Raw genomic sequence first — 26,319 nt, forward strand, 5'->3', positions numbered from 1 at the left:
GGGGCACACTGAATTGAGTGAGATGGTGATGAGGCAGGCAGAGATGCTTGATAAAGAAATGGAGCTCAAGGGATAAATTAGGAATGCATATGTAAATTAAGGAGCTAATAACGTCACCAAAAGAAAAAATGTAGAGAGAGAAAAACACTTGAACAGAGTCTGGGCAGATAAACATGCATAGGTGGCAGGAGATGAATGAGAAGACTCAAAGGGGACATAATAGATATCTTCATTATTTGGAAGGCTATCATGTAAATGGAAAATTAGATTTGGGGATTTTTGGCTCCCGAGGGCAGAATCAGGAACAATGGGTAGAAATTTGGTATTATTTCCTGATAATTGGCACAATCTGAAAGTGAAATAGGCTACTTTGAGAGGCAGTTTGTCCCCCCTCCCTGGAAGCCTTGAAGTAGAAGTTGAAGTCTGATTAATTTATTTGCTGTCTTCCAAAACAGAATGTTACATTTTCTTTCCATTCTGTCTTCCATGTTTTAAGGCTTTGTTTTAATGTTTTTCCAGTTGCTCAATTACTACTGCCCATCCTTCAGATAATTAATTCTCTCATTGCAGCATTCTGACTTTCTTATTAGCTATGGTGATTCTCCAGGTGTCATATTTTTCCTACTAAAGTTTTTTTTTTTTTTTAAGCGGGGCAATGAGGGTTAAGTGACTTGCCCAGGGTCATGTAGCTAGTAAGTGTCAAGTGTCTGAGGTAAGATTTGAACTCAGGTCCTCCTGAATCCAGAGCCGGTGCTTTATCCATTGCGCCACCTAGCTGCCCCCTAAAGTTTATTTTTTTAATCACATACAGAAAGGTTCCATTAATTTTAGAGTCATTGAAGATTTAATGCTTGATTTGCACTAGTATTGTAGGATACTACTGTAGACTGTAATGACTGATATGATGTGATACTGAAATTCAGCAACTTATTTCAACAAATAAAATATAATCGGGTAGCTAGATGGCAGAGTAGATAAAGCACTGGCCTTTGATTCAGGAAGACCCGAGTTCAAATCTGATTTCAGACACTTGACATTTACTAGCTGTATGACCCTAGGCAAGTCACTTAACCCTCATTGCCCTGCAAAAAATAAATAAATAAATAAAATATGATCATAATATTAAAATGTATGCATATTATTGTAACAATTGGAATGACGCCACCTGCTGGAGACTTACTGTAGGAAAGCTCCACCATGAAGAGAAGGTCTCTGAGGGCAAGTCCATGCATCTTTTCTCTGGCGTCACTTCCTGACGTTTGTGTGTGGGAGGAAGAAGGGGGAGGCTGACACTCTGACTCTCTCTCTTTCCTGAGGACTCTGGTGGAGAAGGGAGTAAAAAATGCGCTCTCCCTTTAATAGATAGATGAATCTAGGCCTTTCTCTTTATCTTCACCAAATTCTTATTCTCCTTAATAAATGCTTAAAAGTCTAACTCTTGCTAAAGTTTATAATTTATTGGAGACCACTCATTAGATATTTTAGACAGTATAGCTAGAATTTTAGCCCCTTACATTATTAATTCTACAAAACAATTTATTAGGCATTTTTGTTAGATTTCCAAATTCCCTATCAGGGCCTCCATTAGAAAAATCTGACAAACTGTACCTTGGTTGCTATTTAACGGTGATTTGATGTTTGAAATTGGACCAAAAAAAAAAAGAAGGTAGCATGTTTTGTTTTGTTTTTCAGCTGAAAAAATGAAGAAGTAGATTGTCATAACCAGGGCCCAAGGGGCAGTGGGATGGGCCAGACCAAGAATAGCCAAGACCTAAAGGATAAGCAGTCCTCACTGGAATGGCATAAACAATGAGGAGAAATCAGAGCAAACAGCAGAGGGTACAAGTAGATAAAGTAAGTACAAAGGAGGTCTAATATCAAGTGATAGAGACCCAGCCATGGGTTCTGTCATTCAGGGGGTCAGGACTTAAAAGAAGTAGAGATGAAAGAAGAAATAAAACCTAGTCCTGGAGAAACTACATTACCCTGCTGAGAACTAAAGCAGGAATTCATGCATGAGGGGATCAGATGGTGACCCAGTTATTGTATAAGGCTTGATTGTAGGATGATAATACTGAACTTCTGGCCTAGGACTAATTATATTCTCCTTACCCTGGAAGACAGTTGGTCTCAGAATCTGGCTAATGGACATATTTATCAGGAATATTGTTAAGGAGATTATTTTGGCAGATATATAAAGAATGAATTGGGGAGCAGCTAGGTGGTACAGTGGATAAAGCACCGGTCCTGGATTCAGGAGGACCTGAGTTCAAATCCAGCCTCAGACACTTGACAGTAGCTGTGTAACCCTGGGCAAGTCACTTAACTGTCATTGCCCTGCCCCACCCCAAAAAAGAATGACTTGGAGAGGGAATAAACTAGAAGCAGGAAGGCAAATATTAATAAGAGACCACCAAGATAGTCCAGGAAAAACCTAATGAAGACTTGAACTCAAATGGTGGTTAGAAGAGTGGAGAAGAGAAGATGAATGTAAGAGATGCTATATGGGTAGACTTGATAAAACATAGCAAATGATTGGATATGAGGTATGACAGAAAGTGACAAGCTAAGAATTAAAACAAAAAGAGTCAAGTATAAACATAGATGACTAGTATGCTTAACAGAAACATAAAAGCCTCAATGACAGGTAAGTTTAGAGGAAAGAAATGGTTTTATTTTAGACATATTGAATTTGAGATGTTGATGGGGTATCAACATTTGGATTAGACTGGATGGCTTCCGAAGTAATGACAATAATAATATTAATAATATATAAAATTGGGGGCAGCTAGGTGGTGCAGTGGATAAAGCACCAGCCCTGGATTCAGGAGGACCTGAGTTCAAACCCAGCCTCAGACACTTGATACTTACTAGCTGTGTGACCCTGGGCAAGTCACTTAACCCCAACTGCCTCACCAAAAAAATAATAACAATATATAAAATTTGCACAGCACTTTAAGGTTTACAAGGTACTTTATAAATATTATCTCATTTTATCCTTAAAACAAACCTGGATAATAAATACTATTATTATTCCCATTTTGCATAAAAGGAAACTGAGGCATATAGAGTTAAAATGACTTGCCCAAGATCACATAGCTATTAAGTATCTGAGGCTAGATTTGAATCAAGGTCTTCCTAAATCCAGATCCAACATTCTATCCAGTAAGCTACTTAGATACCTATCCTTTACACCTATGAAAATAAGTGATACCTGTAAGATTTAAATGATCCTAGCTTTGAAGGTATGGTGCCCAGACATCCACCACATGGGGTACAATTTTGCATTTCTGTTTTAGGACATGGCCCACTAGAGATTTTTAGCAAAAATCTTTTTTAAATCAAATTAATGAAAGCTTTAGGTCTGGGCCTAGCCTTCTACCAGCTCATATTGTTATACAACCCACTGCCTCCAGGTGATGTGTTAACTAGCATTTTTCAGTTAGTAATTGTCACTGAAAGTGCTTCAATGGGTCTGACCAATTTGGGAAGGCCTTGAATATGGACAAGAGATGTTCTCTGTGACTGTTGTCAAAGACAAATGGAGCTAAGCTCAGAGAGGTTCATCACCAGGTTTGCTACATAGTGATGCAACTCTCAAAGACAATCTACTCCGATGTCCAGGGTTATACTTTTCCTAGAAACAAGGAGTATCCACACCTATAGAAGTACAGCTTCCTAGACCACTTGAGTCAAGAGTTAAACAAAACTGATGTCACCCAGATACACAGATTTCTGACTACATGTCATGGGCCATATTGTTGAAAATGTCCCAGATTTAAATGACTATGAAAGCAGGAAAACACAGATCTTTAGTCATGGAGGCTCCTTGAGGTAGAGCCTGGGTCCAAATATGACCACTAAAACTGTAAGGCCAGACAAGTCACTTAAGCACCTTGGAACTCAGTTTCCTCATATGTAAAGTGAGGGAGCTGAACTTGATGATATTGAACACCCCCTCTGGCTACAGGTCTATCATCCTATCACTATCATTTTTCATCTCTGCATCTCCAACATCTAACACACTGTTTTGCACATAGTTTTATAAGCACATGGCTAAATGAATAGAGCACTAGACGTACAGTTAAGAAGAGCATCGAGGTGACCCAAGTGGATAGAATGACAGGTCTGGAGTCAGGAAGACTGGGGATCACATACAGCCTCAGATGCTTACTAGCTGTGTGACTGGGCAAGTCACTTAAACAATTTGCCTCAGTCTCTTCATCTGTAAAAATGGGGATAATAATAGCACCTACTTCCCAAGGTTGTTGTAAGGATCAAATGAAATATTATTTGTAAAATACTTGGCACAATGCCTAGGACATAGTAAGCGCTATAAAAAAATGTTAGCTCTTATTATTATTTGAATCCTGCTTAAGATGCTTAGTGTGTAGGGGCAGCTAGGTGGCGCAGTGGATAGAACACTGGCCCTGGAGTCAGGAGTACCTGAGTTCAAATCCGGCCTCAGACACTTAACACTTACTAGCTGTGTGACCCTGGGCAAGTCACTTAACCCCAATTGCCTCACTAAAAAAAAAAAAAAAAAAAAGATGCTTAGTGTGTGACTAAATCTGAGCCTTACTTAAAGTGCTACGTATATGTCAATTATGATGATAGATGGAGAGAATGCCACAGTGAATAAACAGCCAGACTCAGATTCAGGAAGACCTAGGTTCAAAAATTTCTCTTTGATATATACTGGCTGTGCTAGGAAATTCTCTTAACTTCTTATTGTCCCAGCTAAATTTCCAAAATTATAAATTGCAAAGCAGGTACTAATCTGCCCTAGGAAAGGGATTAACTCTCTGGTAGTCCCCTATGCCAGTGAAATGATGGTTAAGTCTAAAGATGAAATAATTATAACAAACAATCAATAGTAAATGTTGAACTCAAATAGATATTTAATCACAGGGATGGTTTTAGTTGCCCCCTGCAAACAAAGGTTTTCAGAGCTCAGAAAGCAAGTTTTATGTTGCAATGACACTTTATGGGGCATCCTCACTAGTGAATGCACTAAAAGTCTTCTGGCATTCCAATTCTTTTACTTACATCGGGATGTCCTGCTACTTTGATTAATTCAGAGACAGCATTTTTAACCTTCTCAGGATCCCTGACATCACACTGGACTGCATGCACCTGAAAGATCACAAAAGGAAAGACAAAAATTGGAAGCTTTTCAGTTTTATAAGATGATAACATGAAACCATCCTAAACCATCCTTTTCCTAAGGGAAAAGGAGAATGATTTAGCAAACAGAAGGCCAGTCACACTGGAAAGGGCTGTGTTCAAGTCCTGTCTTTGACATACTAGTTATGTGTCTTTGGGCAAATCACTTAACTTCTGAATTACCTTATAAGGTTGTTCCCTGGCAACCTTCTAAGGCTGTAACTTCCAGAATTGTTGCTCATTTGAAGTATATAGATTGTTCCCCACACTGAATAAATCATAGAACTGGATCAAATACCAAACAATAAGGCTTAAAATATTATTTAAAATAAATATGATTTCTATTATCCAATTTCATATAAAAAGAAAATGAGTATAATTCTCTAAAAAAAAATACCTTGTTTCCTGTTTGAGAAGATATTTCTTCTGCAGTAGTTTTCAAAACATCAGTCTTCCTAGAAACAAATCAGTGATATTCGTGAGTCCTAAAAAGTTTTGCATGTTACAAAGCTTTCTTTTCTTTTAGATAACATTCTTCACATTTTTTTCTTAAAATGCAGACTATTAGGATGGGGGAAAAGAACAAAGAAAACACTATGTATTGAAACACTGCTTAACTTGACTGAATTCACTAAAAATGCCAAATTTAAAATTTAGAGATCTTTGTGCTTTTTTGATTTATATGTGCTAATGGATAGAATATTTCGATTTTTACCTTTTTGTTGTTAAGGTAATTTATAGCTAGATACATAATAGGTTCCTTAAGATCATTTATTTGTACCTTTCTCATTCTCAAGATGAACTTTAATGGGAAACAATAATAAGTCATAGCAGCCCGCTTTGGACCAAAGTTTATAGGCCTGAAGCAGAGGAAACAAGCAAATCCACAACCGTAAGGGTAAAAGTGGTTTCTGAGTCTTAATGTCCCTCAAGGGTGGCATAAGATTTTATGTATTTTTTTCAGATTCAAAGATGATTTAACCTATTTGAGAAGCTGAACTCTAACATCTTTCTATGCACTGAAACCCATCTCAAATCTTAAAACACTAAATAATTGCATTATAATTGCTATTTTATTCATGAGATGCCAGTAGTAAATAAATACACATGGTCTTGTATGCATTTACCCTTCATTATTATTACTGCCACTCCAGCATGTATAAAGACAAATATTGCTACAATAGTTGTCAGTCTCACAGAAAATGGTAGTATAATCTACATTACCTTGGGAGAAGATTAATTATCTCCTTGAGAAAAATTAATTACTGCCACTGAAAGTAGGACAGCTGATTAAAGCAACTTTGTTAGTTCATTTAAACTATTTTTTTCAATTTTGCTGCTGAATAGGATGTGTGCTGGGTGGCTGTTGAGGAAAGCACTTTGCTAACCCCAAAACGCTATACAAATGTGAATTATTACATATTCTAAATTCCATACACATCATCCTCTCCATCTCAAACAACTCACAATTTTCCTTTAAAATGATTTTATGGAAATAATCTAACTATATTCTAAATTTTAATAGAATGAGGCAAAACACTAAAACATTGAAACATTATTTAAGCTCTCATCCACTAACAGATAAAGCAAATTTTTATTACTAAATTAAAGAAGGTTTTTACATAAATCATTTACCGACTTGCTATTACGCAGGTTGCCCCCAGACTAGAGAGAACAGTGGTCATTCCTTTCCCAAGACCAGTACCTCCACCTGTGATAAAGGCCACTTTTCCTTGAAAACTATTAGGTGGTAACATCACTCTTGTAAGAGGTTCAAAGAATTTAGATCGTTCCGCAGCATTGCTTTTGTATAATCCTTTTGTTCCGCAAGTGAAAAGCTTATAGAGAAAAAAACAACAAAGATGAATGAAAGAATGATTGAATGACAAATTATGTCCATATACATAGAACTGCATAAATGCACAAAATTATAAACTACCTACTTTTAAAGTTAAAGGTAACTTTGCTAGCAAAGTTTTATGATGAACACAAATCTCATCCTAAATATCTTTTGCATTTTCAATAACTTGGTAAAATGTTATTTATTTCTATCATTGTATGATTCAATAAAATTATAGAATAGAAATACCAATTTTCCTTATAACAATTTAGCATTAAAACTCATTTGAATAACTTGGGAGTCAAACAATCTAGATATGAGTCACAGAATGATAGATAATAATAACAGCTAGGATTTAAATAGAAATTTAAAGTTTGTTTAATATTTATATGGATCATTTGATTCTCATTTGAGTCCTTATTATCCCCATTTTACAGATGAGGAAACTGTGGCACAGAGAGTATTGGGTGACTTGCCTACAATCACACACCTACTAATTGCCTGAGGCAGAATTTGAACTCATGTATCTTTCTAGTATTCTATACAGTATACCTCTCTGTGCCACAGTTATTTTTTTCTTCTGGGTAAAATATACAGGGTAGACTAGATAATCTGTAAATTATCTTCCAGCTCTAAATTCGATGATTCTATAACAATCTTATGATTCTATAATCCTATAATCTCTAAATTTCCAGCTCTAAAATTATGTGATTTAACAACTCATTCTTTGTTTTGTTTTTGTTGTTGAGTTGTTTCAATCATATCTGATTCTTTGTAACCTTACTTGGGTTTTTCTTGTTAGAGAAACAGGAGTGGTTTACTATTTTCTTTTCCAGCTTATTTTTCAGATGAGCAAACTGAGGTAAACTGGGTTAAGTGACTTGCCCAGGGTCACATAGCTTATAAGTGTCTAAGGCAAGATTTGAACTCAAGAAAATATTTTCCTAAAAGATAAATAAATAAAAGAAGATATTTTCCTGACTCCAGGCCCAGTGCTCTACCCACTGAGCCATCTAGCTGTCCCTTTTCTTCATTACAGTGAAATAATCAAAAGTAGGTAATTAGTAATATCAACATAGATTATAAATTTTCAAGTAGATGGCTAAAAAAATTCATAATATGTAACACTGTTCTACTATGTTCAAAATGAAAAAAGTCCAAAAAGTTTTAACCAGAAAAATAAATTTTGTTGTTAAATCTTGAGGTGTGTGTGGTAACACAAGATCCTTATGATTTTCAGTAGACTATAATTAAAGTTGTACTTCAAAGCATACCAAAGTTTCTTTTTTGGGTCATGATTTAATAAATTTACATTTCCCTCAAATCTCAAGAGACATCCAGTAGTATAGTACGCTCTCTAGCTTCCCTTCTGCATAGACTACGTATGTTCCATCACCAGGAATTCTGTGGACCCCCTACAGTCCTGTGAGTGGGCCCAGATCACTGAGGATACTGGTAATATCCTCAGTAGGAAAGAGAATAGGAGAAGAACGTGAAGAGAGTGATGAAAACCTAAAGAGAAAAGAGTGCCAAGGAAAAGAGGGTGATAGGCAGTGCCAAAGGCTGCAGAGAGGTACCAAAGAATTAGGACTGATAAAAAGGCCAGATTTGGCAATTAAGAAATCATTAGTGTTATAACCACTGGTGGTCTTGAGACCACCATGACAGTCTCCCCTTAAGGGTAAGCTGTAGCTTATAGAACCTAGGCATGGAAAAATACTGACAGTAATACTTTTAACGTTAATACTGATGTGTGTCCAAAAATAGTATCTTGCCAATCACTAATTTGCCTTTTCTCTCTGTATCTGTGTACCGCAAAAATCCCTATGTGCCCTGAACTTTGACATGCAAATCAGTCAGCTCTAGGCGGCCACCGAAACCAGGTCTTAAATATCCCACCCTCAGGATACTTTGGAGCACACTTCCCCTTCCAAGGAACATGACATTGACATTTGAACACTCCTTCTCAGCTGAATGCACCCATGCCTCTGTGCCCTCCAATGCAGAGCTACCCTTATACGAGTTATTTTGTATGTCTGAATTGTATTTTAGGCCTCCTCCCTCTTCCTGTGTCACTTTCCCCCTCTTCTCTTTCACTTACCAATAAAACTTAACACTGAATTGCTCTCCATTGTTATTATATATTCCTCACAGTATTTGAACTCATTAAGGGTTCATTGTTTAACTCAATTGTTAAACTCATTGTTTTTCCCCAGGTCTCTGGTTTGCCAAAGGCTTTTCCTTAGACATAAACTGGGTCCTTCGACAAGAACTTTTCCTATTGAAAGGCTCCAGTGCTAGAACTCAAGGGTCAATAGTGGAAATCAATGTCCTCCTGATGTGGAAAATCACATGTAGCCTCTGACCTTGTCTGACTCAGACAGACCTTGGCCTTGCTGCATCCCAACTGCAAAAGTAATTTTTGACCTTGTCTGTCTCAGGCAGGCTCTGGCTTGAATCCCAGCTGCAGTGACAGGCCTCCTTTGTACGATAAGTACTGACCTCATCCTTATGTATCTTGCATTCTTGTAATGAAAACTAAACCACTAGGTGCCACTATGCATCTTTTGTTTGGTGACTACTGTAATGATTGGAATGACGCCACCTACTGGAGACTTGCTGTGGGAAAGCTCCACCATGAGGAAAATGCCTCAGAGGCATTGTGGCTTTTCCTTGGCGTCAGGAAATGACGTTTGCTCATGGGTGCTGTCTATCAAGGCTACCAGCCAATCAACTTGAGGAGCCTCCTATGGTCTGGGAGGAGACAGGAAGGAGGAAAGGGAGCCTGTGCAGAGAGCGCTGGGGTTTTTTGGCTTCCTGACTTGATGGTGGTGGCGGCAGAGGACTTCACAGGAAATTTGAGGAAAGATAGGAATGCCAGGCTGTTAGAATTCTGTTCTCAATCTTTTTCTTTCTATTTTCCAATAAACCCTTAAAAACCTAAACTCGTTTTATCAGTGATTTTTAGTCAGTTTCCCCCAAACTGGGGGAACAGATTAGAATCCACATTTAGAATCTTAAATTACACAGTTATAGCCTATACTTGGTAGTTCTTTCCAATTTAAGGGGACAAGGGAGGGGAAATCTTACCCAATCAGAAGATCAGAAGATGAACGTTCGGTTTTCCTCTTCGTGGTCAGCCAAACTGTGTAATTTAAGATTCTAAATGTGGATTCTAATCTGTCTATGTTTCACTAAATGTGGGAAAAAAGGTTGCAGCTTCCAAACATGCAATCAAGGTAGCCTGTGGGAAGTACAGCCTTAATTTAGACAGAAAACTCAGAAGATGAAATCATAGGAGCCCAGGAACAGCTGTAGTTACATCCAAAATATTCAAACAGCCTGTTGACTCTCCTGGGAAGGGAAATGAACTTGGAGTTGCCATCAGGGCAACTCTGACATTCTAGAAGATTCCACACACTCATTCCCAGATTTAGAGTGTCACCCTTTGGTCTGGCTTCTTCTTATAAGATAAATATACTTTGGGGCTCCTGAACCAGCAATCTCCTCCCCAAATAATCTGTGTGGTCAGAATAATTTACTGGTTTTGCTTCCCATGTAAGATGTTGTTCAGGAACAATGTGGGTGATTTTTATTTTCTGCAGACCACAATGTATCAGGAAATCCCCATTTCTTTTTAGAAGGGTGAATCTCTGATCTCTCAAACTTGGTAACCCTAGAACTTGAGGTTACTCAAGAGGCAACCCTCAAAGCTGGTACCTTCCTCTCAAACTGGTTGAGTAATCCCATATCTCTCTTGGGCCAGAGTTGGAAGTTATCCCTTGGCCACATGTGTTCTCTACACATATACCTCACTACTTTATTATACTTTTAATTGTTATATTTATCATACTTATTCTATATATTATATGTATATATTTATATTACATGTACAATATTATGTATATTTGTTTATACACTTATATTTATTATACTTTAAATAGGAGTTCACACTCCCCAGGAATCTTGTGTGTGCAAGAGGTGAGTGTGCTCCTTGTTTGGAGCAAATGGTTTGTACCAACAGCTCTGGCTATGCCTTCTCAGTAAATTCTTCTAAAAGCTACTTGGGAGTACACTGGTGAGTGGTTAGGGGAAATAAATCTCACTGTACCTCAAAGAAAATCATTGTTAACCTCTGTAAGGTGACAAGGAAAGGGAGGATGTCGGGGCTGCCCTGGCTCAGTGCTGAGCATAACTTCAGCTGGGCTAAGCTAATCATCAGTTAAGTATCGCTCCAGATGCCGCCTTGCCCTGGACACATTCATCTCCAGGCTACTGACAACTGGAAGTAGTACAAAGTTCACCTTCTAACTACTGTGACTACACCACCTCGGGTGAACTTTGCACCACTTCCAACTGTCAGTAAGAACTGTGATGAGACCTCAGGTTTTCCTGAACTCGTAGTTTCCTGGATACATCTCTCCTAACCTTTAAAATGGGGCCAATAATACTTGAACAATCTACCCTAATAGGGCTATTGTGAAGAAAGTACTGTATAAACATGAGTTATTATGATTACTTTAGTGAAGAAGGTGAAAGTCCAATTTAATACTTTTATACATTAGCTATTAGGCCTTAAAACTCTGTTCTAGACAAAAAAACAGACATCCTCTCTGAAGCAAACAAACCATTTTTTTCTCAAGTTGGAACCTATCAGTATGTTTTACCATAAAGAAGTACTTTTATGTTCCCCCAAGCAAAATAAAAGCTCCCTGATACCTCAAAAACTAAGCTGAAAACTCGATAAAATTTGGGGACATGAATTTGTCAATGTGTAATGCAAAAGTATAAGTGAACTATTATTTCTTTTAGTTTTCTGCTGACAAAGAAATGTATTTGTCTCTCCCATTTTTGCCCAGGCATGATAAGATGAGCAACCTACAATAAACTACTTCTACAAAAATGGCAATTTTGCTTAAAGACTGCAACCTGCTTCCCCACAACTATGACATTAAGATGATGAATCAGTGAGTTTGTGTGTAGGCTGGAAACTGTCGTTACTTAGCAAAAAATGGAAAATCCTGTTCTACTATACCTAGAGCCCTACCATGGATTTCTATTTATGTGGTATGTTTTTGATGGATTGGGGGGGGGGGGGTAGGGGGAGTAGGAGGGGAATAAGAGAAAATTGTTCGCAATAATAACATATTTATGTGGCACTGAAAAGTTTAAAAAGTGCTTCCGCATACATTTTTTAAATTTTATTGACATCTTCTGCTCTGTCAGTCAAAAGTGCCTAGTGTGTGATAGGTGCTGTGGAGATGAATGTGTCCAGGGCAAGGCAGCATCTGGAGCAATACTTAACTGATGATTAGCTTAGCCCAGCTGCAGTTAGTAAGTGCCTACTATGTGATAGGTACTGTGGTAAATGTTAAGGATACAAAAAGAGGCAAAGACAGTACTGGGCCTCGAGGTACTTACAATCTAATGGGAGAGACAACAAGCAAACAAATATATACAAACAATACATGGGATAAACAGGAAATAATGAAGAGATGGAAGGCTCTAGAATGAAGAGGGCTTGGGAAAAGCTTCCTGGAGAAGATGGAATTTTAGTTGGGACTTAAAGGAAGCCAGGGAAGGCAATAGGCAGAGCTGAGGTGGGAGAGTATTCCAGGCATGGCGAACAGGTATAGAAAATGCCCAGAGCTACAAGATAGAGTGTCTTGTTCCTGGACTAGCGAGGTAGACAGTGTCACTGACCCAAAGAGTAAGGTATAAGGCCTAAAAGGACTATAAAATGAGAAAAATGTGAAAGTTCTGCAAAGATTATCACTACAATTTATTTTCACCCTCAAAGAAGGTGGAGCCACCACACTTGGACTCTAACATAGTCCCTGATGTGCTTCTGGAAGGGGAAGGAATGATACAGAACAAAGAGAGGAAAAACAGCCAGAATGGACCAAATGTACATAGAGAAGATCTATGCTAGACATGAAAAAATTATGGGGCATTGGGGATTAATATACACAGTACTATAAGTAGAGAAAGATAACAAAGGCATGGGAAAAAAATCTTGGACCTTATAAATAGTGAAAAAAAGTGATGAAGAGAACATCGATAACTACTGAAACTATTTTACCCACTTCCCCATTTAAATAAAATCTTTGTTAAGAGTCACCTGTACTAAAATTAAAGGCATTCTCTATGAGGATATTAGTAAGAATAAACAGACTTTTACAAGTAATATTCTAAAATGGAAAACATCTTAAACCATTTTGTAAATGAGAGAAAATATAAAATCCAAATGAAAAAGTATTCAATTTGGTTTACAAAATGCCATTGTGATATGTGGTTAGCAGTAGAATCTTTGGGTCAAAGGATGTAGACAATTTGTTACCTTAGCATAATTTTACATTGTTTTCTGCAATCGCTGTACCAATTCACAGTTCTACCAACAACCCAAGTGTTAATGGTCCAACTTGGAGAACAATTTGAAATTACCATTAAAGGGTTATAAAACTGTGCATACCCTTTGAACCATCAATACCACTACTAGGTCAGGATCCCAAAGAGATCAAAGAAAAGGGGAAAGGACCTATTTGTACAAAAATGCTCTTTTTGTGGTGGCAAAGAATTGGAAATCAAGGGGATGTCCATCAGTTGGGGAATGGCTGAGTGAGTTAGTTGTGTTATATAACTGTGATGGAATACTATGGTGCTATAAGAATGATAAGAAGGATGGTTTCAGGAAAACCTGAGAAATCTTATTTGGGGTTTTGGGGTTTTTTTTGTTTTGTTTTTATTTTTAAATAATAACATTTTTATTTAAAATTTTGAGTTCCAAATTTTAAATCTTCTTCCCTCCCTTCCCGCCTCCCTGAGGCAGTAAACAATCAGATATAGCTTATACATGTGTAATCATGTAAAACATTTCCATATTAGTAATTTTGTACAAGAAAACTTGAATAAAAAAGAAAGTGAAAAATACCATGTTTCAGTCTATGTTCACTTGATAACAGTTTTTTCATTGGAGGTGGATAGTATGTTTCATAAGTCCTTTGGCACTGTCTTGGATCATTGTATTTCTGAGGTTAATTAAGTCATTCACAGATCTTCTTCATCAAACAATATTGCTGTCACTATGCACGATGTTCTCCTAGTTCTTCTTACCTCACTATACATCAATTCATACAAGTCTTTCCAGGCCTTTCTGAAATCATGCAGTTTGTCATTTCTTACAGCATAATAATATTCCATCACCATCATATACCACAGCCTGTTTAGCCATTCCTCAATTGATGGGCATTTCTTTGATTTCCAATTCTTAGCCACCACAAAAACAGCTGCTATAAATATTTTTGTACAAATAGGTCTTTTTTCTCTTTTTTGAATGTCTTTAGAATATAAACCTAGCAGTAGTATTGCTGGATCAAAGGGCATTCACAGTTTGATAGCCCTTTGGGTATAGGAGAAATCTTATTTGAACTGATACAAAATGAAGTGAGCAGAACCAGAACATCATTCACAGCAACATTGTTATAAAGGTGATCAACTATGAAAGATTTGGCTATTCTGATCAAGACAATGATCCAAGATATTTCCAAAGGACCCATGATGAAAAATGGCCATCAACCTCCAAAGAAGGAACTCATTAACTCTGAGTGCACACTGAAGCATACATTTTTTATTTTCTTCATTTTTTGTGTCTTCTTTTTCAACATGGCTAATATGGAAATATGTTTTGTATTACTTCATATGCATAATCAATATCATACTGCCTGCCCTCTTGAAGAAAGAAGAGAATTTGGAACTCAAAATGTTTTTAAATGAAAGTTAAAAATTTGTTTAAATTTTAATTGGGAAATATTTAATGAAATATTTTTAAATGCATCAGTATTCTTGTCTTTCCTCAATCTCTTCAACACTGATTACTCTCATCTCTCTCATCATTTTTGCAATACTGTGGCTGAGGTAAACACCTAATAGTTGCTTTGATTTTATTTTCTATTGTCTTTAATAAAATTACCTTTTTCTTTTTCTTTTTTTCTTTTTTTGCAGGGCAGTGAGGGTCAAGTGACTTGCCCAGGGTCACACAGTTAGTGTCAAGTGTCTGAGGCCAGATTTGAACTCAGGTCCTTCTGAATCCAGAGCCAGTGCTTTATCCACTGTGCCAAGTAGCTGCCCCCCAATAAAATTATCTTTAATGAAGTTAACAGTATGTAATTATTCTTTTATCTGTTTATCACATCCTCTGATCACTTATCTATTGGGGAATGGCTCTTGGAGTTAGATATTTATGTTAGTTTTGTATACATCCTGAATATTAAAAATTTACAGGAAATATTGGATATTATTTTTCCCAAATAATCAAGTTCAGTTACTATCCTTCCTGCATTTATTTGCTTGTGCAAAAGCTTTTTAGTTTCATGCTATTAAAATTATGTAATTTCTCTTTTGTAATGACTCTCTTTTTTTGATTAATAACTCTCTCACTAGCCACACATATGAAAGGAATATATCTGTTTCTCTCAATTTTTTATGATTGTTTTTACTATTCAAGGTGGTATATCAATTTTGAACATATTAAGAGGTATAAGGTATTAGAAATTGGCCTAAACTTAATTTCTGCCAAACTTCTTTCTAAAATTCTTATCAAATAAAGAGTTTATCTTAAAGTAATTCAGGTTCTTACATTTAATAAACACTGGATTATTGTATTCCATTGTTTTCCCCACTATATTATAAGCTCATTGTAGGCACATAGTATTTGCTTAATAAATACTTGATTGATTTAATTAAGGCACTTTCTCATAGATGTAATTTTTTCCATGAAGACTGCCTTAGCTATATTCCAGAAATTTTGGTATGTCACCTCTTCATTATCATTCTCTTTCACTGTTATTAATAATTTCTGATTTATTCTTTGACCCAGACATTATCCAAGATTCAATTATGTAGTCTCTACTTAGGTCTGTATATTTTGTTTCTTCTTCTTATATTAATTATTTTGATGACATTTTGATCTACAAAGAACTTCGGGTCCCTTCCAGCTCTTAATTGATGACTTTATAGCGAGAACATATGATGAAAGCAGCTAGATGGTACAGTAGATAGAGGGCTGGGCCTAGAGCCAGGAATATTTATCTTCCTGGATTCAAATCTGGTTCCAAACACTTACTTACTATGTTACTTGGGCAAGTCACTTACCCCTATTTGCTTTAGTTCCTCATCTGTAAAATGAGCAGGAGAAGGAAATGGCAAACCACTCTAGTATCTTTGCCAAGAAGAATCAGACATGACTGAAACAACTCAACAACAATACAAATTATGACAACAAAGGCAAAGGGTCTTACCTTGTTGACAATGGGGATACAAGCACAAAGAATTAAACAATCAGAGGCAGCTAGGCAGTGCAGTAGATAAAGCACTGGTCCTTGATTCGGGAGGACCTGAGTTCAAATCTAGCCTCAGACATGTAACACCTACTAGCTGTGTGACCCTGGGCAAGTCACTTAACCTTCATTGCCCCACAAAAAAAAATAATTAAACAATCTTTGCTCTTAATAAGCTTAGATTATAATAGGAGAGACAGCAAGTACACATAATATATAGTTGGCATAAAAGTTAATAAATCCATTAAATACAAAATAGTCAAATAAAAGGTATTTGGGGAGGAAGGCTGCTAGTAGTTGAGGGGATCAGGAAGGGTTTTATAGGATAGACACTGCCCATACTGCATCTACAAAGAAAAGAGGAAATCTATGAGGCAGAGGTAAAAAGGGGCTGCATTCTAGGCAGAAGGGAAAGAGAACGTCAAGACAAAAAGACAAGAAGAGATGGAGTTTTTGAGTGAAGAACAGAGAAAAGACTATGTTGTGTCATACAATGTGGGAGGAAGAGTAATGTCCAGTGAGGCTGGAAAGATCGTTTGAAGCCAGGTTTGTGTAAGGTTTTGAAAGCTAAACAAAAAGAGTTTGTGTCTGTGTCCTAGAGTCAACAAGAAGATTATACACTTTGGCAGAACTGTATAGGATGGACTGGGTAGAAAGAGACTTGAGGCAAGGAGACAAATTGGGAAGTTATTACAATAATCTAGGTGAGATGTGATGAGGGCTTATAAATGTGATGATTAGCTTATAAATGGAAAGGAGTCAGAAACTAGAGAAGTAGTGAAGGTAGAAGCAGCAAGATTTGTCTTGTCCATTAGGCAGTAGGCAAAATAGTGCTGCCCTGAGAATTGAGAAGGAATGGGTGAAAAGATTTTAATGAAAAAATTATTAAAGAGAACAAAGTTGCAGCAAACTGGGAACACAATAATTTAGATTCTCTGGCCCTACAGAGAAGAAACATCTTTGGCTCCAGGAATGTTTAAGCTAAGGAATTATATTTATGAAGATTCTATAAACACTTGTAATCCAAATGCATGAGAGTTTTTTATAAGTTACTTTTATTTTTCTTTGATTTACAAGCAATTTAGATCAAAATGAAAAGCAATTTTGTTATATCCAACTTACTTTGGCTCAAATCCACAGGTCAGTACCAATAACCAACACTAATATTATAACTTTGCTATTGATGTTAAATGAAGTAAAGGCCTATGAATCAGCCTTCAAAGTATTAAGCATTTTTTTAAATCAACACTAAGGAAATTTATTAAAGCATGTCTTCATGTGCTGTACAACACCTATTACAGTGCTAGAATATAATAGATGCATAATTAAATGATTTCTGAGTATACATTTTGGAATTCTCTGGAGTGCCTAATATAAAGTCAGACTGATTTGATTGTATTTCATTTTCCAAAAGCATACATGAATGCCAACCACTTTCCTATAAACAGCCAGACCAGAGACACCAGGTGTGCTTAAATAACTAAAGCCCTCTAGCACTTTATAAGTGTGGCTCATCCTTGACACTAACAGAAGCTCCTGGAAAATGCAAGAAGAGTCTTGAACCAATAGTCCCCATTCTGAGAACAGAACTATAGTATATGGAAACAATAGATTCTGTAGTTTCTGGATGAAATGCTACCTGTGTAGTGCCAGGCCTTGCATTAGGATACTGACTCAGACACTTAAGCAAGTCACTTTTCCTTCTCTCTGGGCCTCAGTTTCTTCATCTGTAATATAGAGGCAGCTAGATGGCAGAGTGGATAAGAGTGCTAGGCCTGGAGTCAGGAAGATCTACAGTGAAATCTGACCTCACATGCACTTAATAACTGTGTGACTTTGGGAAGGTCTTAAAGCTTTTAAATATCTACAGTCTGACTTTGACCAAAATGATGCTATGCCAACATTATCCTCCCTCCAAAAAATATCTATTTTTTTAAAAATCTTCAACTTTAAGGAGCTGTGATTTTCTTCAGTGTGGGAATGACTCCTAACAAAGCAAATTGCAACCCCTCCACACCTCAGTAGGCTTTGGGAGTTGTGGTTCTTTGTGAACAACCTTCTGCTGATGAGATTCCCCAAAAGCACCTCAGCTGGTACTTATTCAAAACACACACACACACACACACACACACACACAGAGTTAGCTGACAGACCCTTACTCAACACCTTTTCAGTTTAGTATTAGTCATTCAACCCCTCCTAACTTCTCCCTCTTGGAAAGCTGAGTATCCTACAGGGTTCAGCTCAGGTGCCACTCCCTACATGAGGACCTGCCTGATCCCTCCAACCACCAATAGCCCTCCTTGAAGAGTTATTTTCTATTTTATAAAGGGCCATGCCACCAGAGATCACTTAAGATTCAGGTGTCTCACACTCAAATGTTGCTTTCCAAAGATGCTGCTTAGAACTCATCCATGCCTGACCATCCTGTGTGATTCTTAGCAATGCTCTACAGTAAGTTCATCATACCCATCCTGATGGAGGCCTTACTCAGTTTTTCTTGACATTGCCAGTGTACCAATGGAGTCCTCTAGCTATCCACTTGCCATCTTTTACCTTGACCACATGACCAACAAATATTCCCTTCCTAGAATATGCTTCCTTGATTTGGATAGAGCTTCCCCAGCAGTAACAGTTGGAACTAGAGATGAATAGTAGGAGGAGAGAAGGTTGTATTGCCCTTGGCAAACTTCAAAGTTCCCTGACAACCACCACCACCACCACCAGTACCACCACCTCCCCTGTGAATCAAAAATCCATCTATTCATAATAACAGCTGACTAGTGTTTCTGTAAGGAAAGGAGACTTGGAACACTGCTGCTTCTGAAGACCTTGAATATGAGTTATCAGAGAAAACAAAAGAGAGGCACATGGCTGCTTATGAGCAGGGACTTTACATATAACCAATGAAAGAACTTCAAAGAACAGAAGTAGACATCATCAAGTTCCAAATTAATTTCCTAAAATTATGTTATTTCTTTTTCTTCACTTTTAAAAAATCTAGATCCCCTTTTTTGTTATTTTTGTGGTTTTTGATGACTTTAATAATTTATGTAGGTGAACAATAAGGCCTAGTGGTCAACAGAATGATATAAAATTGCATTTCACAAAAACATTTCTCTTTTTCCTTGGTAACAACAGTACTCAGATCAGATTTTTAATTGTAACAACTTGTATTTGCCCACAAAAGCATGATGTTCCCTGGAACAACCTCCCACCTTACATATGACAATGGGTTTTGTTTTTGTTTTTGTTTTTGTTTTTTATCTAAGAAAGCCTACCCTAACCTATTATATGTTAAGAGCTAGTGTCTAGCACAGTTCCCTGCACAGAGGATACACTCCATAAATATTTGCTAAATTAAATTGAGGCCCTGTCCCACTCTAAAACCAAATAAAGCACCATCCCTTTCATATACCCACTCTCACTTCAATTCTAAACAAGTACAAAAACTTCCTATTGAAAGCATACCTTTTCCTAAAAGACATAAGCTTCCTAAATGGTACCTAGTCTACCCAGAGTTTATAATAGATTGGCTGGACTTTTTCCCTCCAACACCATTTTATGCTGGGAAGCATCCCAGCTCAAAGTCCCAAAATGCCAGGACTAGAAGGAACTTTTACAGGATTCTTAACTTTTTTGTGTGTATCATGGACCCCTTTGACAGGTGACATTTATAGACCTCAGATTAATGTTTTTAAATGCACAAAATAAAATATGTATGATTAAAAGGATAGCCCATACTGAAATGTAGCTATCAAAATTTTTTTTAAAAACAAGTTCACAGGCCTCAGGTTAAAAAAACCTTCCTAAAATGATGATGCCTGGAACATAGTAGGTGGTTAATAAATGTTTACTCAATTGAATTGAATTGAACCTGCATTGCATACTTAGGATACAACTTCCCTGCATTTTGATCAATAAACCCAAGGGCATGAGGAAGCCAGAAATAGGAAATATAAACCTGCCTTCCCTCTTCTAACATCTGAATCCTCTCCCACTAGGGAAAGGGGCAATAGCTACATACCTCCCAGGTTTGGGCCTGAGTCAGTAGAGCCAATCCCTATCCCAAAGTTATGGATCCTGCTTGCCAGTTACCCTCATCTACATTGTTCTAACTTGCCAGAGGCTGTTCACCTTGATAAAGTACTGCAGAAAGAGGGTCATTTTTAACCAGACAAGGATTTTTCAATTTACATGCTAACTTCAGAAACTAACCTCCTCTGAGTATGTACTTCCTACAACTGTACTGAGTTAGTAGTGTAGTCAGAGGGCACAAGACACTCACTGGAAAACCTTGATCCTTGTTCTATATCATGCCTCTAGCTTTGTGACCTTAAGAAAATCATTAGATCCCTTTAACCAGACTCAGTTTCATATTGTATAAATCTGGGATAACAGCAACTACCTCTCAGTGTTATTGTGAGGCTAAAATGAGAAAATGTGTGTAAAGCACTTTGTAAATCATAAGTAGGGAAGCAGAATGATACAGTGGAAAGCACAATGGTTCTGGAACCAGAGCTCCTAGGTTTAAATCTCACTGTGATGCTTACTATTGGTATGACCTTGGGCAATTCAATTAAACTTCCTGGGCCTCAGTCCTCATCAAAGGTAAAATGAACAAGTTTGACTAGATGGTCTCTGAGGTCCCTTAGAGTTCTATAACTATGAACCCATAAAAATTAATATGCCCATGAAGCAGATTGGGAAACTGAGGTTAAGAAAGATTAAAGTGACTTGCCTATGATTAAACAGGTGTGTGTTTCACTACTTTTTTTCTACTATACTGAGCTAATAATTTTTGTCCTTTACCTGTGAACTAAACAAATCATCTTAATTCTTTGTATTCCCAAAACTTTGTCTTTATAGGAAGGAAACAACAATAAACATATTCTATACACAGGAATAAATATTGTTCAAAAAATAAAATCCATCTTATTTAAGAAAATAAAAATACCAAACTCTCCAACCAGTAGTGGAGAGGTGAGAGGGGTGGGTAGGAAAAGAGACAGAACATTTATTAAACACTTACTATGTGCCAGGCATTATGCCAAGTGCTGCATATACAAATACAAGCAAGCAAGATAGCCCATGTCCCCAAGGAGCTTAAATTCTAATAAATTCTAATAAAGCAGTTTATAGTACAACCTACTGGACCAATAAGTCAGAAAGCCTAAGATACCAGTTACTACCTTAATGCCCCAGGTCAAAACTTTACTTTTCCAAGGGAATAAATACACTCACACACTGACTATGGGAAAGCAGTTTCATCTCAGAATTATACAACCTACCTCACAGGAGTAATTTGTGTGTGTGTGTGTGTGTGTGTGTGTGTGTGTGTGTGTGTGTGTGTGTTTAAGAAAGTACTTTGTAAACTTAAATCGCCAAAATGGATGAATTATTATGCTGCTATGCCCTTCACACACAGTAAACACTCAATAAATGCTTATTCTTTACTTCACACTTAGGGCAGTAGCCCCAATTCCCCACAGGTACGGCAGAGCCGTGGGTGAGCTTGTTCCCGCCGCGTTTTTTCCGAGTTCTTAGCAACTTTGGAATGGGGGGTGGGGGGCCCGCAGAATGAAGTCGGGGAGAGTATTGCGGGAAGAGTTGGAGAGATTTGGGAAAGAGGCACTTTCACTACATACAAGGTTCAACAAAGGTCTCTCCTTTTTCGGATAATACACAAAACACGGAGGGGGGGGGAGAGGGCACAGGTTCAAGTTCAAGATCAGGGAAATGGTCGCGTTTCCCCCCCCTCCCCCCGCTCGCCAGCCCGGCCCCGCTGCTCATGCCCAGCTGAACTCGCCCCGAGCTGCGGCGGAGAGGAGCTGCGACGCCAGTCCGGCCCCGCCTCTGGTCCCGGCGCTGCGGGGGCGGGGGGCGAAGTAGGCCAGCCTTACCCGTTGGGGAGGGAAGCCGAAAGCCCGCAGGGTCCAAGGCGCGAAGAAACGCCCGGAGGACAATGCCATCTCAGCGCTACAGAAGTTGACCCGGGACCACGGGCGTGGGGGCGAGGGAGACGCGGGCCTAGGGTTGGGGAGAGCCGGATGCGGGTTAAAGGGGAGAGGCGGAGGCGGGGCCCGACCCTACCCGAGCGTCACTGCCCTGGGCCCTGATCAACTTTGTTCTAGATCTTCTGGACCGCTTTCGGACCGCAGCTTAACCCGTTTCTTTCCAGCGCTTTATTTTTTCCCTTACTTTACAAACAGGTCGTGCCCCCGAGGAACGGGAGGACTGGGAGGCACGTTTCTGGCCTAGCCCCTCTTGCCTAAGGTTTGCCCAATAAAACGAATACCTAAAGGTGAACAGACCATGCTCCCCTGTGAATTGCTTTGTTCTTTTGTTGTATCTCATAAGCAACCGTCAGTACACATTGCTGAGAAAGTTAAGTGTTATAGATTTTAGTGCTGGAAGAGACCTGACCTCAACTAGTCAGCTCAACCTTTACATCAAGGGATGAGGATGAAAAGTCTCCTAGGGATGAAGGGACTTGCCCAATCAGGATCCTCTAACTCCAGAACTTTTCTCACTACATGTCACTATATAACAAAGCGTTAACATGGAAGAAAACCTACCAAGTCTCCAGTTGTCTTTCAGTTTAATAAACATTTAGGGTCAGCTAGGTGGTGAGTTCAAATCTCATCTCAGACGCTTACTAGTTGTGTGACCCTGGGCAAGTCATTTAAACCAACTGCCTAATTTTTTTAAAAAACCATCCAGGGGGCAACTAGATGGTGCAGTGGATAGAGCACCAGCCCTGGAGTCAGGGGTATCTGAGTTCAAATCCGGTCTCAAACACTTAACACTTACTAGCTGTGTGACCCTGGGCAAGTCACTTAACCCCAATTGCCTCACTAAAAAAACCAAAACAAAACAAAACAAAAAACCATCCAGGGCTATCTCCAGTTGTCCTGAGATATATAGATATAGATGAAAGAGATAGAGACAGAGATAGAGATATCTTGCCACTGGACCCAAATGGCTCTGAAGGAGAGTGAGGTTGGTGACTTTGCACAGTCCTCCCTCACATCCAATTCAGTACAAGTCATGACATCACCCCCATGTCGAGAATGAAGGACAAACAACAACAATAATAAACATTTATTAAGGATACAAACTAAACAGTGCCTGTTCTCAGGGAGCTTCCAGGGAGACATGTCCACAAGAATTAGGAGGGAAAACATGGAAATAAGTGGAGAGATCAGCAAAGGCATCAAAAGTGGTATTTCAGTTATACTTTGTAGAAGTCCCCGATTTGTAGAGTATTTTGTTGGCATCTCATAGAAGACCCAGGCCACTACCACTAAAATGAATGGCTGGTTTATAACAAATTCTGGCTTTGCTTTTGCTTTTTTTTTTGTTTTTTGTTTTTTGTTTTTTTGTTTTTGGTGAGGCAATTGGGGTTAAGTGACTTGCCCAGGGTCACACAGCTAGTAAGTGTTAAGTGTCTGAAGCTGGATTTGAACTCAGGTACTCCTGAATCCAGGGCCAGTGCTTTATCCACTGCGCCATCTAGCTGCCCCTGCTTTTGCTTTTAAGAACTAAAGCACAGGGGCAGCTAGGTGGCACTAGTCCTGGATTCAGGAGGACCTGAGTTCAAATCCAGCTTCAGACACTTGACAATTACTAGCTGTGTGACCCTAGGCAAGTCACTTAACCCTCATTGCCCCCCCCCAAAAGAAAAGAACTAAAGCACAAGTAACAACTTCAGTTGTTCTCAATTGCCTCCAAGATCAGACAAAATCCTCTGTTTGACATTCAAAGCCCTTCATAACCCTTCTATTCAGTCTTCTTACAGCTTACTCCCCAGGAAATACTTTGTTCCAGTGACACTGGTCTCCTGGCTGTTTCTGGAACAAAATACTCCATCTCTCTGCTCTAGGCACTTTCTCTGGCTGTCTCCCATGTCTGGAATGCTCTCCCTCCTCATCTGCCTGCTGCTTTCCCTGGATTTCTTTTAAGTCCCAACTAACAACCTATCTTCTACAGGAAGCCATTCCAAACCTTCATTATTCTAGTGCCTTCCTTCTCTTAATTATTTCCTATTCAGTATATTTTGTATGTTTGCTTGTCTCCTCCATTAAATCCAGTGAGTCCCTTGAGGGCAGGAGCTGTCTTTTGCCTCTTTTTATATACTCAACACTTAACACAATGCCTAGCATATTGTAGGTACTTAATGTTTCCTGATTGATTGGCTACCACTTTTTATTAAGTGATCCAAACTACTTGTCTCTCAATGAGGTAAATATAAATGCAGCAGTAACCTCAAAATAATGCATCAAAAAGGGGATAAAGACTGGATCTGGAATTCTGCTGATACCATTACAGGTTTTTCAACTTCTCTGCAACTTAAAAATTGTAGGGAATTGCCTGGAAAGCCAATAGGTTAGGTGACTTGTCTAGGATTAAAAAGCTAGGATAGATGAGAGGTGGGACTTCAAGCTATCCTTCTTAGCTTCAAGCTCATCTTTCTCTCCACTAAACAGGCTGCCTTTCCTCAGCTATATCCTTAGATGGTAGACATATTCTACTTATTATCCAGCCTTTTTTTTCTAAACCTTTCTAATTTGGTTATAAGGACATTCCAGATTTTGTGCTAGGGCTGCTATGACCCCAGAACCCAGGGTTGCTTTACACACAGGAGGCATGGGTAACAACTTTAGTGGAGGTTATTTACTCCTACTTCCCCAATATTTCTCAAGGTAGTGATCCTGGCATAATTAGGGCTTAATTAACAGGTTCTAGGGCATAAAGCTGCTTTGGATACACAATATAGTGTCTGCAAAAATTGTAAGGACAATTGACTCATAAGGAAACCTGTCTTCAGTTAATGTGTATTAAATATTTTAAATACTAAAAAACATACAATGACCATTAGCAAACTAGAGATGGTGATAAAAAGCTTCTTAATATCACACTATGGTTGTAGAGACAATACAATTAGGATCAAAGATTTAGAGTTTTAAAAGGCTTAGAGGTCATTCTAGTTCAATCTCTTCATTTTATACATGAGGACCTTAAAGCTCAGAGTCATATCTGGAGTTCAAATCTAGGTACAGAAGTGATATAAGTTTAATTTATTGTCCAGCAATTTTACTTATTGAAATGGAGTTTAACTTTAAACCTAAATAACTGCATTTTGATTTTAAGTAATTACAGTACTGCTGTAGCTTGCCAAGTAAACCCAATATTTACAACCATGTGCATATGAAGAAACATCACATACCTTTCACTTTTTCCAATAGATCTTCTTTGCTGAAGTTAATTGTATGAGATGTAAAGGTGGGGCTTCATTGTTTATCCTAACCACTTTAAAAAAAAACATTACCTTTGTCAGCTTAGAACATTTCTTGATTGAATAAAAGTCAGAAACAAGTAAGAATAGGGTCTGTACACCTCTCACAAAGCCCTCATGAGAGACTGGATCACATCCTAAACTTCCTTAGAACCAAAGGAAGGGTCCTTTATAAGGGTCCTTTCCAGAGGCTGGAACAAGCATGGCATTCTACTTAGCACATTGCTTTTTAAAACAAAACCTATCTTTCCCAGTGTTCAAGTGCTGGGGAAAAAATCCACAATAGCCATGTGTCCAAATGCATCTCTCCCTCTGCATTTAGGTTCATTTCTTCTCAGGCAGAATGTGATTGACATGATCCATTGTCAGTACTCTGAAAATCATTGTTTCAAAATCCTTCACAGTGTGGAGGAGAGGGGTTGTGGTGGTTCTTAGGTATTCCTCAATAAAGAATTACACTCTCAGGGGCAGCTAGGTGGAGCAGTGGATAAAGAACCAGCCCTGGATTCAGGAGGACCTGAGTTCAAATCCAGCCTCAGACACTTGACACTTACTGTGTGACCCTGGGCAAGTCATTTAACCTCAATTGCCTCCCCCACCCCCCAAAAAAAGAATTATACTCTAGTACACAGACCAATTAGAATTAAAGTGGTCTTTTATTTGGCACTAGGAAAGTGACA

At 38.2% G+C, this 26,319-nt stretch overlaps 1 protein-coding gene across 1 annotated transcript in view; it reads right to left on the reverse strand.

Annotated features, from left to right (window-relative positions):
• Positions 1-22,416, reverse strand: part of DECR1 (2,4-dienoyl-CoA reductase 1) — a 51,781-nt gene extending 29,365 nt beyond the window's left edge. Inside the window, exons 1-4 of the mRNA XM_043975389.1 lie at positions 22,245-22,416; positions 6,802-7,004; positions 5,564-5,621; positions 5,050-5,136 (exon numbers count right to left, since the gene is read on the reverse strand). Of these exons, the coding sequence (XP_043831324.1) occupies positions 5,050-5,136; positions 5,564-5,621; positions 6,802-7,004; positions 22,245-22,313 (417 nt within the window). The 5' untranslated portion in view covers positions 22,314-22,416. The remainder of the gene's footprint in view (positions 1-5,049; positions 5,137-5,563; positions 5,622-6,801; positions 7,005-22,244) is intronic.
• Positions 22,417-26,319: the final 3,903 nt, after the last annotated feature.

The sequence above is a fragment of the Dromiciops gliroides genome, chromosome 1 (assembly GCF_019393635.1).
Source record: "Dromiciops gliroides isolate mDroGli1 chromosome 1, mDroGli1.pri, whole genome shotgun sequence".
NCBI lineage: Eukaryota > Metazoa > Chordata > Mammalia > Microbiotheria > Microbiotheriidae > Dromiciops > Dromiciops gliroides.